The 16,431-nt window shown below is 42.3% G+C and overlaps 1 protein-coding gene across 1 annotated transcript; it reads left to right on the top strand.

The window, feature by feature from the left end:
* The first annotated feature begins 1,367 nt into the window (after positions 1-1,367).
* sap130a (Sin3A-associated protein a) lies at positions 1,368-15,037 on the top strand. The gene is made up of 21 exons (XM_071517578.1): positions 1,368-1,441; positions 2,166-2,293; positions 2,416-2,681; positions 4,323-4,490; positions 4,578-4,704; positions 4,832-4,947; positions 5,042-5,166; positions 5,821-5,968; positions 6,074-6,164; positions 6,694-6,798; positions 6,955-7,096; positions 8,124-8,242; positions 8,856-9,155; positions 9,270-9,441; positions 9,695-9,793; positions 9,895-10,256; positions 10,358-10,603; positions 10,713-10,838; positions 10,960-11,063; positions 11,968-12,081; positions 13,016-15,037. The coding sequence occupies exons 2-21, from the start codon at positions 2,182-2,184 to the stop codon at positions 13,172-13,174; spliced, it is 3,201 nt and encodes a 1,066-aa protein (XP_071373679.1). The 5' UTR covers positions 1,368-1,441; positions 2,166-2,181; the 3' UTR covers positions 13,175-15,037.
* The last annotated feature ends 1,394 nt before the right edge of the window (positions 15,038-16,431 follow it).

Below are 16,431 nucleotides of genomic sequence, written 5' to 3'. Positions count from 1 at the left end.
AATAGCTGTGGCCTGCAGGATCTCTCTCTCTCTCTCTCTCCCCTCTCTCTCTCTCTCTCTCTCTCACACACACACACACACACATACAAAGCCAGGCCATGTATTTCAGATAAATGGCTGATGTAATGGCCCTGTGAATGTGGAAGTAACATGATGCTGACGCCTTGGACTATTACCTATTAGAAGGCTTTTTATGTCCAAAATGATGAGCCCTCATTTCCCTGTGGCCCCTTGTCCATCTCTATCCTTAGCCTTTACTGGTTGTTTATCCGTCTCGCTTTGTCAATTCTATATCAATACTGACCTTCAAACTTGCTGAATACTGCATGTTGCTGAGCTAAATCCCTGCACTTACGTCCACAATGTAATTTCAGGTTGCTTGAAAGAGTCATATTACCAGTTTGAAGTACATGTGAGGATAGTCAGGGATGAGCATTTGAAATATTTGAGAAATGGCACAACTGAATTAACATCTGCTATCTCTATATGATACCTGGAAAGAAGCCAAGACAGGTAATCTAAATGAGGGACAAAATCATACACATGCCTGATAATGTGACCCCTTGACCCCTACACTTCTCACTCAGGCGTCTAACTCCAAAGGCTTTATAATCACACAAGTAATGCAAGGCCACTATTACTGATAATAACAAAGTAGTAGCCTGGATAGCTATATAATACAGATGAATTAAACTGTAGCAAAGATCCAAAGCTGCATGGCCAACCTAAAAAAAAACTCTAAGTGTGCACAAAGTGGAAAGGCACTGCTGGTTAAAAAGCAAACACTTTTGTGTTTCTGTTAAACATACTGTTGAACATAATGAACAGAATCCCTCCTGCTCAACTCATTATTTTTCGCTTATACCCACTGGCCTAAAACATTTCTGTGGCTCGCTACTGCCTTCTAGTGTCTCATTCAAAGTATTGCTATTGCATTACTGCACTAGTCAGTCATCCTCCGTCTGCAAGAGCCATGGATGTAGGCAAGAGCGAGCAGCCAGCTCCAATCAATTTGTAAGCAGCAGGCGGTTCTTTCCTATTTACTTATTTACGTCACGTATCCGGATGCGACAACGAAAAGCTGAATGGTGCGAAATTATTTTCATAAATCGAATAAACTGACTACATCTGCCTGCCGGCGACAGGGAGATACAAAAACGAAATGTATCTAGTAATCTGTAGCAGAATGTTTTTCGCTACAATGCCCCCGCCCCGCTTCTGTGAGTTGGTCTCTCCTGACTCCCTCGCTGGTTTAGGTCGGTCCGGGTTGGTCAAAACATTTCCTGTGCTGCGATTGGTCAGGAATCTGTGAGCCTCTTCTCTGATTGGTTGAATGAAACGGGGCGGTCCGTTCCTTCCTGAGCGTTCTTCCGGCTTACATGTTGTTGGGAAAAAGAAAAGACGAATGGAAAAATTGTAATACAAAAACGACCATTGCTTAGTAAGTCTGCGATACGGTAACATCTGCACACTTACAGAAATATGTTCGTTTATTTAGTCTTGTTGAGTATCCGCAACCGAACTCGTTAGAAAGTTCAAAATTTGTGCATGAAAAGCAGGCGGCACAGCGTTAGCGATTGTAATGTTAGCTTGCTTGCTTGCTAAGAGATAGCTTGCTAACGAGCTAGCTCTTTTTACTTATAAGGTTATCGAGCCAAAATCAGTGGCTACGGTGCACTTTATCTGAATGAGCCAATATCGTAGTCGATCGAGTTGGAGTAAGGTAGCCGAGAATACTTTGCTATACTTATACGTTAACTTCACATTTGAAAAATTACGTTACACTAACTGTCGAGCAGTTGTCTCATATGCTCATAACGTTATCGGCTGTTCACAATAGTGCGCCCGGGTGTCTAGCTCTCTTGTCCTGTTAATCACACTTCATTTTAGTTAAATCCAGTTTATTAACATCAGTTAGGTAACGTTACGTACTCATCCCTTGCTCCTTAGCTAGCTGGTAACGATAATATCCCGCAACACCCCCTATGCTAGTTTGTTATGTCCTCACGCTGGCTCGTTAAAGGGTGACTGACTTGCAAGCTTTTACTCTTATGGCCTTTCTGTGTTATCAATATTTGATCTACCGTCATAAAATTTTGTTAAAGTAATGTCAGCTTCAATAAATCTGGTGTTAGCGTTATCTTACTACTTTGCATTCGTTTTAGGTCCTAAATTGTTATAATGAGCTCCCAGCAATTCCCAAGACATGGGCTGCCTGTTTCCAGCGGGGGAGCACCCCAGATCCCTGCTGGAGGAAACTTGGTTCCTGTGAATCAGCCATCAAATCAACCAGGTATTTCCATTGACATGTTGAATCATAGCACATTTGGTGAGAAATTTTAATGTTTTTTTCAATGCACAGAACACAGCATCTTTGGGGGGGAAAAAAACTTATCAAGTCATTTTTTCTGTTAGCTGGTGGAGATATGGACAGCAGTCGTGATGCTGACCACGGGCCGCAGGATCATCCACCTAGTGGAGGTGGAGGAACCTTAGCATTCAGAGATGACAAGCAAGAGACTGTGGTGGTCAGACCGTACCCACAAGTCCAGACACACGGCCAGCCGCAAGCCTCTCCCCAGACGGTGCCCATCCAGCCTGGCACCCCTGTGACTGTTCCTGCCCCTTCTGTCCACCTCCCTCAGGGCCAGCCTACGGCCCTCACTGAGGGCCAGATGAAGGTGAGGAATACTTCTGTTGCATCTCTGGCTGTTGAAACTTCTAGAACCATTTCATATTAATGGATAGAAAAAGAGACAAATAGAGAAATAAGGAGCGTGTGAACCACCTCTAATGCAAAAAGAAGTAAATCATTGCTGCCTGAGGTAGAATGTATCCACTCAAAAAGCATTGCCTTAGGGCAAGGTCACACTACACAATCTTTGCGGCAGTTGTAAGCCTAACCGGACCATGCCAACTGTCGAGGTGAGTGTGGGCTTGTTGGGACCGACAGTCGGCACTGATTGTCCTGTAATGTGAAAGGGCTCGAGACTTGAGGCTTTGCCCGCCTGATGACTCCAGGCAAGTCTGAGCTGGATGCGATTTTTTTCCAAGTGCGTTTGATTTCGTCAGACCCGGTCTGGGCAGGCCTGTGTTCTGTGAAGTGGTCCAAGACTTGCCAAGACTGAAATTTGCGAGCGATCTTGGCAGCAGCCATTGGGAGTTTAGCTCAAGGAGGAAGAAAAAGAGAATGCGCTAGAGAGAGATCACCTTTAACAACAACAACTTCCACTCATATAGACAGTTTAAATCAGTAGAAATCTGCAGCTTATAATGTAGTTTTATTTGAAGGAATAAACCTCATAAATTAAAAGATATCATTGTATCGATATTATATTATACAATATCATCTGAGGGAAGACAGAGTGTGTCCAGAGGGCTTTTAGGTTATGCTTCCCAATTTTATATTTCAGAAACGGTGGGATCCATTTTTACTGCTGTGGATATACTTCCTGTAAAATTAGCAAATTATCATAAACAAGCTCTTACATGTGTACATGCCACTATTGTACAAACAAAACTTTTATGCTTTATCTGGAACAACTTTGACATCAGACAAAGAAGAGACTTTATTTCTTCATAACAGGATCACAAATAACATTTTATTAGTAATGCAACTAATTGAGGATTTATAGGCCACTTAAAAACATAAAATTATTTAACACAAAAATAAAAATTTCAGCCACAAAAAACACAATTTGATAACATAGGCTGTTCAAAACATGATCCTTAGGCTATTGAAAAATAGGCCAGCTCAAAGACTGCACACAGGTAATAACTTTGAAAGTATCACAATATGGTGTAGATATTTTTGATTTAAAAAAATAAACAACCTGATCAGACAAATAATGAACAGGAAATCTATTCCTGCTGTTATCCTGACAGGATAAAAACACAACACACTGGATCAATCCACATTACGCAATTAGAAATAAAGTGAAAGAAGTTTTGTATAGAATTCTTCATCAATGTTATCGTCGTCACTTCAAAATACATTTATAGTAGCTTCTGTGCCATGGAACAATACACTATACAACATGGCAAGGATTTACTCAAGACCAGTCATTTAGTCTGAACTATCCTTTTTGAGCACGATTTAATCAGTCATGTAGTCTGGCTTCAGCTTAAAGTGTGCATGTATTGTATAGCCATGTTTACTGTTCCATGGCCAATGTACGCATTTTCATTTAGGCAACTAGTTTGAATAAATAGCGCTCCTTTCTTGTATTTAGTACTCTAGTATTTGGGAACTCGTTGCTCCCCTTCGTGGGAGTGTTATAAAAATGGATAGTTTATTTGTTGTTTTGTGCTCCTTTTTTAAGGCTGTCTTGAAGTCACCAATGCCAAGTCGTCTTATTGCCCCAGCGCCAGCTTCCAACCAGGGCCATATCCCCATACCCCCAAAGGTGCCTGGTCACATTACTGTCACCTTAGAGAGCAGTATCGCTCCAACCCCGCCCATTCCTGTGGCAACCATCAGTGGTCAGCAGGTAAATGCACTCTGCATTGACTGTTAGTGCATGTTAATATCTCTTTTTTGCTGACTACTGACGTTCCGGGCTTTCACTGTGTTTCAGGGTCACTCCAGTAACCTACACCACCTAATGCCAGCTAACATCCAGATCATTAGGAGCAGCGCCCCTGCACTGCAGATTGGGACCCCTGCAGTCCCTCCTCAGACATTTACTTCCCATTTACCCCGAGGTATGTATGGTGTAAAAAGTACGACAACACTTAATATTAAGAAGGCTTGTCCTTCAAACAGTAATCCATTTGCTTTTTCATTTTTAGCAGTGTATGTTGCCTGATTAATGTGTTATTTGTCCTGTAGGGGCTGCTGCTGCAGCTGTGATGTCAAGCTCGAAGACTGTCCTGCGGCCGGCCTCTGGAGCAAGCGCGGGCCCGGGCCAGCCCACAGTGCAGCACATCATCCACCAGACTATCCAGGTGCCCTGACGTATTTTCAATTGAAGCAACGTAATTATTGTGAAGGACATTTAGAGACATACTGTGTAACAGTGTTGTCACCTTCTGTCTGCAGTCTCGCCCTGCTGTTACCACATCTACAGCCGTGCTCCCGACCGTGGTTGCCCCTATTTCAGCAACTAGAACCCAGTCCCCAGTTATCAGTCCAACAGTCACACACTCTACAGAGATGGTGCATGGGTAAGTACTAAGACCGATAAGTCAGTCACTATTGAATTCTGTCATAAAGACCTTCATGCCTAAGTGATAAAACTACTAAAAAGCTGCCTTTGTGTTCTCTTTTAATGTCCCTTTCTTTTAACTCCGTAAATGGAAATCCAACCCCATATTTGCATTTTATCGCACTGGACAGTTAAATCACAATTTCTTACTATGAATAACTCCCAAAGCTAGAAACCAGAGAACCACAAATTCACTATATGATCCAGCCTGGAGCTGCTCCGTGACACTGAGTGGGAGCCTGATTTTATGGAGTCTGACAAAGATAGTCTGAATGTTTACTTTTAAATTACACAGCACTTCTATCTTGTTTCTGGTTATGGGTGACAATGGTAAATGTTCACTAATATAGACCAAACTCTCTCAAAGCATAGGAATGAGATAGTTAAGGAGTGGGATTTCAATTTTTCCTTTATGTCTAGTGAATATTACCATTTTCCTGCTTCAATTCCTGATAACTCCATGTTTTTTGTGTTATCTAGATCACATCCCTAAAAATGTATTGGGTGTTTTTCTTTCCAATTTTACCATTCCCTCCAGTCTTGAACCAGCCATGGCTGTGCTTCCCTTGCTCACTGAAGGGACTGATAATTTTAATGTTTTTGACTCTTTCAGGCGTCCAGGGCTGACCATTCACCCCCCTCCAGCCACCATCAGTATTCAGAGGCCTCAGACGACCCGTGACACAGCCACACGTATTACACTGCCCTCCCACCCTGCAATTGGAGCACCAAAGCCCCAGCCTCCGCACACCATGACACAGGTTGGAGTTCATAGACATACTGCCTCTTTTCTGGAGGTCTACAAAAATAGGCATTTTGTATAATGGCTGAAATACTTTGATAGTAATTGTTTTTTCCCCCCACAGAAATCGATCTTCAGTACGGTGACACCAGTAGCTGCAGCAACCGTGGCACCGATTGTTGCCACTAACACTGTGCCACCAACCACCACAATAGGTATGGCCTTTCCATGTATCAATATCCAATACACAGCCAGTGACAGAAGTCCTGTGATACCAGTGTGAACAAGGTTTTTTTTACAGTGTGCCCCTGAAATTGCCATTACTCATCCAAAGGCAAAAAAGTAGACTTTCCGTCATTCAGTTTACATGTTAAAACATATGAGGAAAAAAAACACTGACTGACTAAATGTCCAAGCTCATACAGGAATGTATGGTCTGGGTCTGTGGAACCAGCACAAACATTAGCAAAATTTTGGGGCAGACCCAACATGTTACACCTGGTTCTTATTTCTTTGTTCTGGGCGATATCATCTCCATTTAGTATAAAGCGAAAAACAGAATTATGAAGCATATAGCACATATCAACATATATTGGTTGTTATTACTATCAGGCTAAAGGAAGAAAAAAAGGGGCCATTATCCTAGTAATATCCATTTGAAAGGCCGTCATTGTTTTGATAATAAACATTCTGTCCATCTCTTTCTTTCATATTCCCAATCCTGTGTTTCTCATTCATGTTTAGGCACTGTGCCACATACCCAAATGACCAGTAACACTATTGTCACCATGACAATGGCCTCACACTCCTCTCATGCTACAGCAGTGACCACCTCTGCCATCCCTGTTGGTAAGTTCACCCTTTACTCACAGGCCCATTATTCTCGCTGGAACACTGTTGTATACTTCATAAGCAGGACATGTTACTCTAAGCTTGATTAATTCATGGCATATTTTCCTTTGAAGTGTACATTTTCTCACAGCTCTCCCTTTGTATTGTTCACAGCTAAAGTGGTTCCTCAGCCCATTGCACACACTTCTCCCCGTGTCCAGCCTGACTACCCAGGGGAGAGGGCCAACCTCATCCCCATCTCAGGCCACCGTTCGTCTCCTAACCCAGTCACCATGGAAGCAAGAAGTGACAACAGGTGAACACAGATGTCTGATGCTGAAATGATTCTGATTTTTAGTTCTGTTCACACCAAGCATGTTTGGAGTGGTTTGATTGAGCTCTGGAGTGCTTGTTCCTTCAGTGTTTTTTTGGGCAGGTGAGAACAGTGACTTTTGAATGAGTGCAGTTACTCATGCTTGGAAAGTCTTGTATACCAAAATGAGTTTCAACTGATGCTCATATTCAGCTATTTCTTCACATATTCTACATCGAGTGACCACTGGACATTATGCCATATTATGGCAAAGAGTGCAGACAAACCATGATTTTAGTTGCCTCGATTTAAAAATCATAGAATTTGAATATGTAAGCATTTAATTCTATTTCAGCTGCCACTGTATTATCAAATCAAGTGCTACCATTAAGGTTCCTCTGCTATACACGCACTGTGACCAGCCACAGCTGTCAAGAGCGCAGCATACAGAGTGTTTTTCTCTATTTACATCTGTCATTTCACACAAGTCAAGCATGCACGGGCAAAGCTGAAATAGCTGAGTTGCACATGTTGCTGGCAGGCGAAATGATCACTTGAATTTGAAGTAGTGAATAGCTAAAGCTGAGTGGTTAGCTGCCATTTCATTTTTCATTTCTCTACTGATGATAGAGAGGTAAACCTGTCCTCTAAGTACGAACACAAAATAGTTATAGTAGCCAAAACAGATTGTCAGTTATTTGGAAGCATTTTGGTTACAAACCAGGCAAAGTCAAACAAACACAGATGCTGTGCAAACTTAACATGAGAGCTGTTGTTGAAACTCAAAGTAATATCACCAGTTTATTCAATCACCTGAAGAATAATCACAAAATCCAGTGTGATGAGTGCATGAGCCAAGGTTACTGCAGCATCCCAAGACCATCATTTTAGACATTGTTTGTGCAGCTATAGGCATGATTGTTATTGAGGTAGTGAATGCAAAACTTTGAAAATATGCTCAAAATAAGTACAGGTACTTTGTTTAAATGGCAATGAATCTTGGTTTATTCCCGGATGTTTTCTTTTCAAGGCCATCTGTGCCAGTGCAGTTCCAATATTTTCTGCCCACCTACTCCTCGTCTCCGTACCCTTTGACACACACCTACACCCCCATCACCAGCTCCGTATCCACCATCCGCCAGTATCCTGGTAAGCCGATTTTGTGTTTTTCACGTTGCTGTTGTATATTTTAAGTTTATCTACTTTATGGGGAGCAACAGCTAACTATTGTTGTGAGTAGTATAGCATACTATTAGGCATATAGGAAGTTATGTAAGTACTTGGGTAGTGACTTATTATTTGACATTTTGGTTAAATACATATTACATTGAATGCAAAATAACACAAAGACTAGGACATTAAAGTGCTGACTGCGTTAATTCTGGTACATTCTCAGCCTACATTTTGTACGTTTCAGGGTACAAAAGTATTTCAACAGATTCAGATTATATTCAATAAAAGAGTCAATTCTCAAGTGTCTGAGTTATGCAACCAGCATTTAATCATGTTCCTGCTGTAGAGCATAAAGACGGACATGAATAACTAATGGTTCTTTCTCACTAGCAGTTTCCCTGTCAGTATGCATTTTTTTGACACACTGTAACAGGCAAGCAAAAAAGACAATCCATAACAAGCAGTCTGTAACCTCATACACATTTTTTGAGTAACAGTACAGGTTTAGTGAATTCGCAGCAAAAAGATATATTTTCAGTTTTCAGTCTTAATACCTTCGCCACTGACTGTATCTTCCTTTTTTGATAAGTTACTCCTCAAGCTCCAAGTTCAGCGTTGCCCACCCAAGCTGGAGTGGGAGTGGCCACCACTGTCCACCTAAACCCCATGCAGCTGATGGCAGTGGACCGGATTGGTCTGCAGTCTGCACAAATCAGCACCCAAGGGATCCAGCCAGCACCAATTGCTGCACAGGGCATTCAGCCTGCACCGATAGGAGTGCAGGGTCTGCACACGTCTGCATCAATCACCACACAAGGAATACAGCAGGCACCAATAGTCACTCAGCAGCAGCAGCAACAGCAGCAGCCACAGTCTGAAACAAAACCTGGTAAATACAAAATAGATACCACCTCAGTAAGGGCAGTGTTATTGTGAATGGTCTAGTGTTGATCAGTTTTTAATCTCAGTTGTGACTTATTCATGTGAGTTTTGTTCCATTCAGGGGTTGTTTTGGCTGACGGCTTTGTAGCTAGTCCCATCAGCAGCACATTCAGCGCCACCCAGCCGGTAGCCACCATGGTGCAGGCACATGCCCAGGGAGGAGTAGGAGGAGCTCCCACCCTGGTCTCCTCCCCCAGACCCAGCATCCTCCGCAAGAAACCCACTAATGAAGGGTGAGTATAGCACTTGAGTCACTTAAGTCTTTTAATGTACCTTGATTGATTTACGCTGGCACTATATCAAATACACTTGTAGGGTTCATGCAGAATTACGCATTCTGGACAATTAAGGCCTTTGTGATGAAAGCCAGTTAAAAGCACCATGCTTATTTTGCCACTTGCTGATCATTTTTATTAAAAAAAAAGTTGAAATGGGATGGCTGTTTCCTTACAGCAAACATAACCTGCCTGCCTTTGTGTGTTTTAGTTGTGTCCGTAAGAACCTGATCCCTGCCCAGCCCAACGAACCCAACAGTGGCAGACTCGAGAGTGGTGTGAGAGGAGCGGGATCTCCCAGACCTGCAGGGTGAGCTGTCACATCCATCACATCAATTGCATCCATTGCATGTCATAATATAATAGTTTTGATATGAGTCTGTGACATGACCTTTTCGATCTCTCTCTCAGTGTGAAACCCAAAACCGAGGTGCACATGACTATGGCTCCTCCTGTCATGGCTACAGTAGAGGCATTGCCCTCTCAGGGAGGGGAGCAACAGGCTGTGTCCTCCAATGCCCAGCACCTCGCCCAGGCCATCCCCACCATGTTGGCCCCCCCTGGGCCTGTCCCCCCCTCCCAGCCCTCCACTGTGCTGTCTGCCTTGCCGGCAGCCATGGCTGTCACTCCCCCTGTTCCTGCCTCAATGGCCAACACTGTGGCCTCTCCCACCCAGCCTGCAGCCAGCAGCACTGCAGCATGTGCTGCCAGCTCTGCCTGTCCAGATGTGAAGATCAAACAGGAGGTGGAGCCCATGGATACTTCCCAGCCAGGTAAGCAGCAAGTCTTCCTTCCACATGTCATCAGTGATGCAACCTGGGAAATGTCTCATTATGCAAACTGAAATATGACATATGTGTACCCCTACCCTCAGATCCCAATGTGAACTTGTCGTCGGCCCCAGCCCTCACCACCCAGGCCTCCGCCCTGAACACCCCCGCCTCAGGAGATCTGATCCCTGGGGCCTCTCCCAGGAAGAAGCCCCGCAAGCAGCAGCATGTTATTTCTACAGAGGAGAGCGAGATGGTGGAGACCAACAGCACAGATGAGGAGAGGGCCACCGGCAGGCCCATTACTGGCAGGGCTGAGAGGCGTGAATCTCCTCCAAGAGAATATGTTGGTATGTAATTCCACCCCTTGTCATTCACAATGATGATGATCTTACTTTTAACATGTATTTTATCAGCCAGTCATCACTTGTTCACCATATGGCTTCTTTTGCGTTTCAGATGAGGAAGGAGTGCGTTATGTGCCAGTCAGGCCACGGCCACCTGTTACCCTTTTGCGTCACTACCGTAACCCATGGAAGGCTGCCTACCATCACTTCCAGAGGTACAGCGACATCCGGGTCAAAGGTCAGTATCTCTGTGTGCAGACAAAATTGCCTGCCTGTATTAACCTGTGTACACAATGACTTATTAAAGCGGTTTTTCCTTCTTGATAACAATTCCTTTCCTAACCCTTTGCTTCTCTCAGAGGAGAAGAAGGGCTCCTTACAGGATATGGCCAATCAGAGAGGAGTGGCATGTAGAGCACAAGGCTGGAAAATCCACCTGTGTGCTGCACAGCTCAGGCAGCTGGTGAGTTCTGGCCTAGGCCTGCAGACACACACGCATATCATATCTGATAGGGCATTTTCATTTATCGCAATGGCCCATTCAAAATTATCACAATCTCAGAACCCATCGTCTATCGGTCTGACAACGATTAGACTCTGGGGGCGACGGCCAATATTTCAGGGTTTCCGGTGTAGCCAAGACTTCCTCTTCCGTGCGCCGGTCATTGTTTACAGTCCGATTAGCAACTTGAGATGCGAGAATGGAGTTGGAGTTGAGAGACGACGTCTCATATGCAGATATCTGTTTATAGAGATTAGCCGAAATGTCGTCTGGACCTAAAACACCTACAAAAAGTATCGATGTTTGTATATTGTGTGGAGAAACGTTCGACTCTCGCGTCTCAAGTTGCTAATCGGACTGTAAACAATGACCGGCGCAATGAAGAGGAAATCTTGGAGTCTAATCGTCGTCAGACCGATAGACGATGGGTTCCGAGATTGAAATTATCATGAAGGGGGAGGTCTGGAAAAAGGATGGGTATGTTTTTTCTTTTGTCTCAGAAGACAGACGGGCTCCAAGATTCACCACTTTCTGTTCTCTTTATGTTGGAGAGAATGTCATGTGGAACTACACCACAATATGTTGATTTAATGTTTCCTTGCTCACATGCCAACATAAATAGCATAATTTGCTAGGGAAAACAAGTTTCCTCTTTTTGTAATTTTTGTGGTGTGCTGCCTAACTTCTTCACCTCTGTTAGGAATAATAATGTCAATTGTTTTCACTTATTGAACACTTCAGTCCTCCCATTCATATTTATTTGAGTCTGTTGATTCACCTGGAGTGAAGTAATTCTTGAACACCAGCCATTTTTCAATGATTGGACAAACGTGAACACTGTGTGTGTCTGTGGCTTTATTCATAGTCGAGTTTGGAGCATGATGTGTACAGCCGCCTCTCCACCCTTCAAGAGGGCCTGATTCCAAAGAAGAGAGCAGGGGCTGATGACGACCTCCACCGAATCAATGAGCTTATACAGGTATGTTTACTGCCTGCAGGTTAGCACCATACCAAGTGAAATTCTCTGCTTTGTCCTTTAAATATGATACGTGAAAATGAACAAAGGACTATCTGAAATCATCACTGCATGTCTAAGTTCTTCTGAGTCTATATCATACTATAAAGCAAGGAATCTCTGTCTGTATGTGTGTCCTTCGCATATCTCAAGAACCGTTTGTCCAATCTACTTCACACTTGGCGGGTGTATTGCTGGGGACCCAAGGACGTGCAGTGTCGGATTGGACACGCGACACCTTCAATATTAATAAACTTTGAATAAACAAGCGAACAGTGCTCTGTGCAGCAGCGGGGCTCAAAGCGAACGGGCACTGCAATAGTAAATTAAATGGCTACAGTACTTTCAAATGTGTAGCAGTCAGAATATCAGGGTAAACGGATGCTCACAAACCTTCCACTACTCATATACGCTGTGCACTCTACTGCTGTGCAATCAAATATGGGAGGAGCATAGTCTCAGCTTTATTTTAAGCTTGGCAAATTAATTTCTTATGGCGTTTTATTTTAGAAATTACAAATGCAGTCATCATTTCTTTCCAAAACACATTGTAGGATTGAAAAGTGTAAGGGCATGTTTTTTTATTTCTATTTGGCCTATCAAGTCTAATATTACATGCATTTGTTAAAATTCTCAGCTGTCACTCATTCACAGTCTCTCGTCAAAAGATGAGGTGTAAACTGCTAATAGACCGTAGACCACAATAGACCATCTCATATTATTTTGTCAAGCTTATTTTGAGGTTTAGTTTAGGCCTAGGAGGCTCAGTGTTGCTCAGATATCTCAAGAGCTCACCATTCCCCAATTGTTGTCTATACCAACATGTTTGCTTTCTTCACTTATCCAAGACAATCAAATTTGCACAGCTTAAGTGGTTTTGATTTTCCTTTGTCCTCAGGGTAACATGCAGCGCTGTAAGTTGGTGATGGACCAAGTGACTGAGGCCAGAGACACCATGATGAAAGTGCTCGACCACAAAGAGAAGGTCCTGAAGCTGCTCAACAAGAACGGTGCTGTCAAGAAGTCCTCCAAACTGAAGCGTAAAGAACGGGCATAGGTGGGACCTTCTCTTCTGTCGACGCCACCGCTGTCCCCTCCGAAGGGGTGAAGGAGCTACTCAGAATTTGGTGCTATGATTTGCTGCGCACAATCGCACGCACCCTCCCTATCTGCCTGAGAGTGGACAGAGAGAAGTGACAGGAGGGGTTCGAAACCTCACACGCAGAAAATCCCATCAGGAGTAGGTTCTCATTCAAGACACAGCGCTCGTACTGAGCGTGGAGAATCATAGGTTGTATTAGATTGGCCAACTGGCTGGCCCCTTCACTTTTCTTCCCCCTTGTTTTTTGTTATATTTTTGAAGACCTGAGAGACCATTTTTAGTAACTATTTTTTTTTTTGTTTCCGCCTCTTCTTTCAAGAGAATGTGTTCGAAATGGCATATTATGTCGAGTCCTGTGATATGTGGCACTCCAGGTTGCCATGTCAGTGATAAAGTATTTCAATTAAGGACCAGAGCGTTACTGTATGGGGTTAATCAAAATTATCTAAAAGGAATCCTTTAGCAAACTGTGTGTATACAGACTAATCTCAATCTCGCCCTTGTGCTCTTTTCATCAATCTGTGCCTTCATTTTCTTGGTGTACCTGAGATGGACAGGGACGTGTGAAAGCTGTCCAAATGCTATCGAAATACTCATCTTAAAATAGAATTTATCATACAAAGAAAAGGGTCAGAGGTCAATTTCCCTGCTTCCCCTTTTTCTCAGAACACCCTACATTGTTTTTATGTTAAGTTCAGATTTGATCGTCTAGTATGGCAAAATGTATGGCCACAAGTTTAGGACTGAATATGTTCTACTCAGTCTAAAAGATTATGGAAGACCTTAGTGGGTTGAAGAAAAAGTACTACTATTAGAAAACCTAAAAGTGGCACGTGGAAATGACTGAATATACAAAAAAAGATGCGCTTAAAGGATAAGTTGTGTCCTTAGATGTTTATTTGATAATGAGAACATACTGAATATGCATAATGCCAGGTTACCTTTACATGTAAAACTGCTATGAATCATCCATCAAAGTTAATGGATTTCATGCAGTGATTACAATGTACATTTATTTGGTTTCAAAAGGTACAGTGCTTGAAAGAAAGAGTATCCTTGTGTAATTAGAATGGTGGAATGCATTTATGTAAATCACTGTAAATGTGCTTTTGGTTTTCCATTGACCTGGTTCTTTTCAAGTTTTGTACTTTATGAAACATTTCGTGCTGTGTGATGTGGCGCTTCATTTGCAGAGTGTAACGATATCGTTATGAGATGAAGTGAGCCTGAAACATCCAGCTATTGTACATTGTTTTTGTCTGTGTAATTATAGTAAAGCTACTTCAACAATACAAGCTACACTCTATAGTTTTTATACCAGTTTGGTTAATAGAGGTTTATTATCTCATCACTTTACACTCAAGAATGCTTGAAAGTTTTTTTTTCCTTTTTAGGAAGTAAGAATTGTCTGTTTAGTATTGTTTTTGTTCCCTATTGTTAAAAAGTAGAAACAGGTGCCCAGAGATGGTTAAAAAAAACATCAATATTTTAGTGGCAATGAAACCCTTCCCAGTTGGTCAAACAGACCACACCCAAGGATAGATAATGAGATTGCAGAATTATTATCTGCGTTTATCTGCTGTGGCTGAGTGGGTGAGAAGAGATGTGTGATCCCTGTAAGGAACACGCACACAGAAATGAGTCTGCTCATGAGATAACATTTAATTGTCCTGGATTATGAAAAGTCTACAGTATAACCAACAGATGACGATGCCTACTGTATGTTTCCCCTTTTTTCTGTAGATATAAATTGATTTGACAGTGTGTTACACCAATCTATCATCTCATGTTTATGCCCTTAAAAGTTTTTATATCTGTTCTCAATATCTGTGGCTCAGTCTGCCTATGGATAATGAATTTTCATACTACCAATATGGAAAGTACGAACTTCTGTATTACTGCTAATACAAAAGTTCCACATCTCCAGAGTGAACCTATGGAACTGTACACATGACATTCCAGTCCTCTTCACTATCTGCTATTTACAACATAATTGCCTCTAAGCACAGTAGAAAGTCTTGACGTTACTCGGCCTATGATGTCAGTGTCTAAGGATCAGTTTAAGTGGGTTAAAGTGACATTTTTCATTGGCAGAACAACAATTACACTTTTTAGCAAACATTTGAGTTGACAGGTACTAGCTGCATCAGGGATCTGTTGCCATCACCTGTGTTCAGTGTTCATTTTGTTTTTCATGAAAATATTGAGTACCAAGCTGAGCACAGGAACAAATAGCACAGCCCATGATGTAATATGTAAATGTGTTGAGCTGATAAGTGTTTTTGATTAGTATTTCAAAATGGAAACAAACCTGAAATTTCTCAGATTTTAGTTTGAGTCATGGAGGATGAGAAAATGAAGTTAACATGGTTGAAAATTGCCTCCAAATTGTTATTTTCAAGTTTAGGAAATCTTTCAATTAGCGCTTGAAAATTCTACATTTTGTTAGTTAACTACTTTCATATTGAAAAATGCTGTAGGCAATCTGACACTGTAAATTCCTTTATTTTCTGGCAAGTTCATGGCACAGATGATGTGAATAATATCCTCTTAGTTTGCTCTTTGCACCTCCTGCAGTTTGTTTTGTTGTTGACTCCCTTGTGTGCCATCGGTTTAATTAAATATAGTATATCAGACTATCTCAGACTGTCTTCTAGTTGTTAGAGATTACCTTTCTTCTGAGGAATACAGCTGGCAAGACACTTGTAGCACTGTCTCAACCTGTCAGTCAATGTAAAATCCAGCATGAATTTTAGCACTTGCCAGAGTGGGTTGAATGTAAGGTGAAAGATACATTTATCATCTTTACATTTTTGTATCTGCCTCCATTTCTAACCCTGCAGATTAACAATAGGTGTTTAACAAATGCAAAATTGTTAGATAAAAAATTGTAGAAACTGAATAAGAACCTGTTTCATTGGTTATGTATCTTGGGCTGTGTGATGATATGCGGTATATTGGCAGTTCTCTTCCTCTCCCAGCCCCAAGTCTTCTGGTCAGAATTGCACTGGGAGGCTCTGCCTTCGCAGGAGCAAAGTCAAAGGGCCATAAAGGGGTGCTATGCTGGTAAAGCCCTTCGCTTCCTGGTTCATATTCACTCGAAGAAAGGTAATCCAGCTGGGACCTACACCAGCACAAGGACTGGGCCGACCACCAAAGAATATTCCTAGGTAAGAATTGACATCATACACATAAAACAGTGTCTTCAAATG

Source organism: Centroberyx affinis, unplaced genomic scaffold, assembly GCF_046629955.1.
Source record: "Centroberyx affinis isolate AG114_WGS23_722 - 3 ecotype Tasmania unplaced genomic scaffold, CSIRO-AGI_Caff_v1 ptg000503l_1, whole genome shotgun sequence".
NCBI classification, from domain to species: domain Eukaryota; kingdom Metazoa; phylum Chordata; class Actinopteri; order Beryciformes; family Berycidae; genus Centroberyx; species Centroberyx affinis.
The sequence above is the reverse complement of the archived record's forward strand: the minus strand, read 5'-3'. Positions and strand labels throughout refer to the sequence as shown.